Genomic DNA, 5189 nt, shown 5'->3' on the forward strand with positions numbered 1-5189 from the left:
CAGCAACTCCGTTTTGTTTTTGAGATTCATTCATGGGATCTGGGTGTCTCTGGCTGGGTCCAGCACTTATTGCCCGTCCCTAGTTGCCCCTTGAGAAGGTGGGGGTGAGCTGCCTTCTTGAACCACTGCAGTCCATGTGCTGTGGGTTGACCCACAATGCCCCTTAGGGAGGGAATTCCAGGATTTTGACCCAGCGACAGTGAAGGAACGGCGATATATTTCCAAGTCAGGATGGTGAGTGGCTTGGAGGGGAACTTGCAGGGGGTGGTGTTCCCATGTATCTGCTGCCCTTGTCCTTCTAGATGGAAGTGAGTCGTGGGTTTGGAAGGTGCTGTCTGAGGATCTTTGGTGAATTTCTGCAGTGCATCTTGTAGATAGTACACACTGCTGCTACTGAGCATCGGTGGTGGAGGGAGTGGATGTTTGTGGATGTGGTGCCAATCAAGCGGCTGCTTTGTCCTGGATGGTGTCAAGCTTCTTGAGTGTTGTTGGGGCTGCACCCATCCAGGCAAGTGGGGAGTATTCCATCACACTCCTGAGTTGTGTCTTGTAGATAGTGGACAGGCTTTGGGGAGTCAGGAGGGGAGTTACTCGCTGCAGTATTCCTAGTTTCTGGCCTGCTCTGGTAGCCACTGCGTTTATGTGGTGAGTCCAGTTGAGTTTCTGGTCAATGATAACCCTCAGGATGTTGATAGTGGGGGATTCAGTGATGGGAACACTGTTAAATGTCAAGGGGCGGTGGTTAGATTGTCTCTTATTGGTGATGGTCATAGCCTGGCATTTGTGTGGCCTGAACGTCACTTGCCACTTGTCAGCCCAAGCCTGGATATTGTCCAGATCTTATTACATTTGAACATGGACTGCTTCAGTATCTGAGGAGTCACAAATGGAGCCGAACATTGTGCAATCATCGGTGAACATCCCCACTTCTGACCTTTTGACGGAGGGAAGGTCATTGATGAAGCAGCTGAAGATGGTTGGGCCTAGGACACTACCCTGAGGAAGTTCTGCAGATATATCCTGGAGCTGACATGATTGGCCTCCAACAACCACGACCATCTTCCTATGTGTCAAGTATGACTCCAACCACCGCAGAGTTTGCCTCCTGATACCCATTGATTCCAGTTTTGATAGGGCTCTGTGATGCCACACTCAGTTGAATGCAGCCTTGATGTCAAGGGCTGTCACTCTCACTTCAGTGGGGAGTGAGGGTAATAAATGGAACCTCTGGGCACAGGATGTCAAGCAGCAATTTTTAAAGAAAGTGAGACACTGAGCCACAGGTGATGGTGGGGTCTGCTGAAGGGAACTATACCTGCTTGAGTTGCTTCAGCCTTTGGAAGGGGAGAGGGGCTGTCGGATCATCTGGTAGCTTGAGCTCAGCCTCTCCCTGAAACCACAGCTCTACCTACAATCAGAAACCAATAAGCATTAGATCCGAGAGAAACCGACAGAACAGGATGTGGAGAAGGTGACAGAGACACAAAGAGGGACAGTCAGAGGGAGTGAGAGTAGTAGAGGGGCAGTAGAGTTGTCCAAGTACAATCCACCTGCACAGCAGGCTCCTGAATGGGGATCAGATTCTCAATTGTGAACGGAGTGGGTGAGGGGAGGGACTGATTACTACAAACACACCCCATGCACATGTGGAACAGAGAATGTATGAACACCTAGTCTTGCTTCTGTGTGCTGGTCCTGCGCGCTGGTCCTGTGTAAGTGTACCTCTGTAGATCTCTGTACTGGGCCTGTCTTGTGCAGCCATTATATGTCATTGACCAGTTTTACTGGCTTTTCATTTGGTCGGGTTTGTATAGATGTCCAGTCAGAAAAACGCCCTCCACAGCTACCCTCTGTCTTCTATGGCCAAGCTAATTTTTATCCAACTTACTAACTCACTGTAGATCCCATGTGACTTAATCTTGTGGATCAGCCTAGCATGAGGGACCTTGTCAAATGTTTCAGTAAAGTCCATGTAGACAACATCCACTGCCCCATCCTCATCAAGCAACTTCGTTACTCCCATAAATAATCACATTTGTGAGGCCCGCTCAAAGCCATGCTGACTATCCCTAATATGTGAGTTGTGAGATGTGATATGTGAGATGTGAGTAATCCCAATGTGAGTTAGTCCTGTCCCTAACAATCTTTTCCAATCACTTCCCTACCACTCATGTAAGGCTCACTGGCCTATAATTTCCTGGATTATCCCTGCGGCCCCTCTTAAACAAAGGAACAACATTGGCTACTCTCCAGTCTTTTGGGTCCTTGCCTGTGGCTAAAGAACTCTGTCAAGGACCTAGCAATCTCCTCCCTTGCCTTCCTCAATATTCTGGGATTGTTCCCATCAGGCCCTGGAGATTTATCTACCTTAATGTTTTTAAGACACCCAATACCTCCTCCTTCTTAATGTCAACATGTCTTAGAGTATCAATATAGCCCTTCCGTAGTCTTATCCTCATCCATGTCCTTCTCCTTGGTAAATACTGATGCAATGTATTCATTAAAGACCTCACCCATTTGCTCTAACTCCATGCATAAATTCCCACCTTTGACCTCAAGTGAACCTACTCTTTCCCTGGTTACCTTCTTGCTCTTAAGTATATGTATAAAATGCCTTGGGATTTTTCTTCATCCCACTTGCCAAGGACATTTCATGGCCCCTTTTAACTATCCTAATTCCTAGCTTAAGTTTTCTTCTGCTTCTTTTATTCTCCTCAAGGGCTTTGTTTGATTTCTTAGAAACTTAGTTTCGTAAGAACTCACAGATGCTTCCTTTTCCTTTTTGACTAATATTTCAATATCCCATGTCATCCAGGGTAGCCAAGTCTTGCCATTCTTAACCTTCATCCTCATCATGGTCTTGTGTTACAGCCCTATGTTGTGGCCTGTATTATGGATCTTTGTTTAATTGGTCTTGTGTTGCAAGCCTGTGTTCTGGGCCTGTGTTAGTGTGCTGTGTTCTGGGCCTTTGCTTCAGACTCAGTATTGATCCTGTGTTATTTGTGGAATGTGGGTGTCACTAGCTGGGCCAGCATTTCTTGCCCATCCCTAGTTGCCCCCCTTGAGAAGGTGGTGATGAGCTGCCTTCTTGAATCGCTGCAGTCCATGTGCTGTGGGTTGACCCACAATGCCCTGAGGGAGGAAATTCCAGGATTTTGACCCAGTGATAATGAAGGAACGGCGATATATTTCCAAGTCAGGATGGTGAGAGGCTTGGAGGGGAACTTGGAGATGGTGGTGTTCCCATGTATCTGCTGCCCTTGTCCTTCTAGATGGAAGTGGTCGTGAGTTTGGAAGGTGCTGTCTGAGGATCTTTGGTGAATTTCTGCAGTGCATCGTGTAGATAGTACACACTGCTGCTACTGAGCGTCGGTGGTGGAGGGAGTGGATCCTTGTGGATGTGGTGCCAATCAAGCGGCTGCTTTGTCCTGGATGGTATCAAGCTTCTTGAGTGTTGTTGGGGCTGCACTCATCCAAGCAAGTGGGGAGTATTCCATCACACTCCTGACTTGTGTCTTGTCGATGGTTTAGTGCTGTGTTACTGACTCTATTCCTACTAATGTTAATCTATTTCCCTCACCTGACCTGTGTTGCAGAATTGCAGTGTGGGTACATGTTGTGGACCTGGGCCAAAGTGTTATGTCAGGGTTACAATAGATGTCTGTGCTGTGGGTCTGAGTATATTGTACAGTCATGGTGTGGGATTGGGCTGTGTCTTCAGACTCTGTGAGCTGCGACTTTACCTGATCGTACTGCTCCTTTGTAACAAAGCCAGTCTCTGCAAAATCTACTGCCTGGAACCTTCTCTTAGTATCGAGCAGTTCAGCAAGTGACGGGTAAGGCCATGGCTGAGCAGCCGAGAGCAGGAATCGACGCCAGTCCAACAAATCCGATTCTGGAGTTAGCATCCTTGCTATATCCAACACCTTGGAGATGACACAGAAGGGAAAGGCTCATGTACAGGTATCAACAGTGGCAGTCAGATGTTAACATTAGCACAGAAACTGTTTGTAACACAGGGTGCTTGGGGGAGAGGGATTACTGAGTGACAGTGCGAAGGAGAGGGATTAACATCAGTAGGGATACAGACAGTAACACAGGGCGCTCGGGGGAGAGGGATTACTGAGTGACAGTGTGAAGGAGAGGGATTAACATCAGTAGGGATACAGACAGTAACACAGGGCGCTCAGGGGAGAGGGATTACTGAGTGACAGTGTGAAGGAGAGGGATTAACATCAGTAGGGATACAGACAGTAACACAGGGCGCTCGGGGGAGAGGGGTTACTGAGTGACAGTGTGAAGGAGAGGGATTAACATCAGTAGGGATACAGTCAGTAACACAGGGTGCTGGTGGGGAGAGGGGTTACTGAGGGACAGTGTGAGGGAGAGGGATTAACATCAGTAGGGATACAGACAGTAACACAGGGGGAAGAGGGGTTTGAATCCCACCATGGCAGATGGATGAATTTGACTTAAATTGAAAAGGAAAAATTTGGGATTCAAGTCTAATGATTACCATGACATCATTGATTGTTGGAAAAACCCATCTGATTCACTAATCTCCTTCAGGGAAGGAAACTGCCATCCTTACCTGGTCTGGTCTACATGTGACTCCAGACCCACAGCAATGTGGTTGACTCTTAAATGCCCTCTGGGCAATAAGAGGCGGGCAATAAATTGCTAAGTTAGCCAGTGATTTGCACATCTCTTGAATGAATAATTATAAGAGTTGATTTGTCAGGTGTGGGTTGCTAATGGAGACCTGCTGCTTTACACGTACACAGCCTTCAGTGTGGCATAGATTTCATGAGGAGTCATGTGATCCACAATATCGAAGGGTCAGTGAATGGTCACTGCTGGCCACCTTTCCAAACTGCTGTGCTTTTGTTTGGTTTGGTTTGATTGAGAGAAATGCAGTGTGTGGAATGTCAGTCAGTAGATGAGGAGGTGCATACCTGTGAGTAGGAAATGGAACTCCATTGGTCTGGCAATTGGTGTGTGCCTAGGTCCAGTGTCACTAGGTCCTGTAAAACCTCAATGAATGTGTTTTTCAGCATTAAACCTGCAGAGTAAACAAGTGAGAGACAGTTACTGTCCAAATGGGATTCAAGCATCAATCCGAGGGGACAGGAGGGGAGCTGTGCGTTGGAGGGGGAGGAGAGATGAGGGGTGTGAGCAGAGGGGGTGAG

At 47.6% G+C, this 5189-nt stretch overlaps 1 protein-coding gene across 1 annotated transcript in view; it reads right to left on the bottom strand.

The window, feature by feature from the left end:
• Window positions 1-1309: 1309 nt before the first annotated feature.
• The window catches only part of LOC109921516 (sperm flagellar protein 2-like), a 149957-nt gene continuing 146077 nt past the window's right edge, over window positions 1310-5189 (bottom strand). The window contains exons 33-35 of the mRNA XM_048594278.1: window positions 4956-5062; window positions 3744-3926; window positions 1310-1408 (exon numbers count right to left, since the gene is read on the bottom strand). Coding sequence (XP_048450235.1) covers window positions 1310-1408; window positions 3744-3926; window positions 4956-5062 — 389 coding nt within the window. The remainder of the gene's footprint in view (window positions 1409-3743; window positions 3927-4955; window positions 5063-5189) is intronic.

Source organism: Rhincodon typus, chromosome 3 (assembly GCF_021869965.1).
Source record: "Rhincodon typus isolate 14 chromosome 3, sRhiTyp1.1, whole genome shotgun sequence".
Classification (NCBI taxonomy): Eukaryota; Metazoa; Chordata; class Chondrichthyes; order Orectolobiformes; family Rhincodontidae; genus Rhincodon; species Rhincodon typus.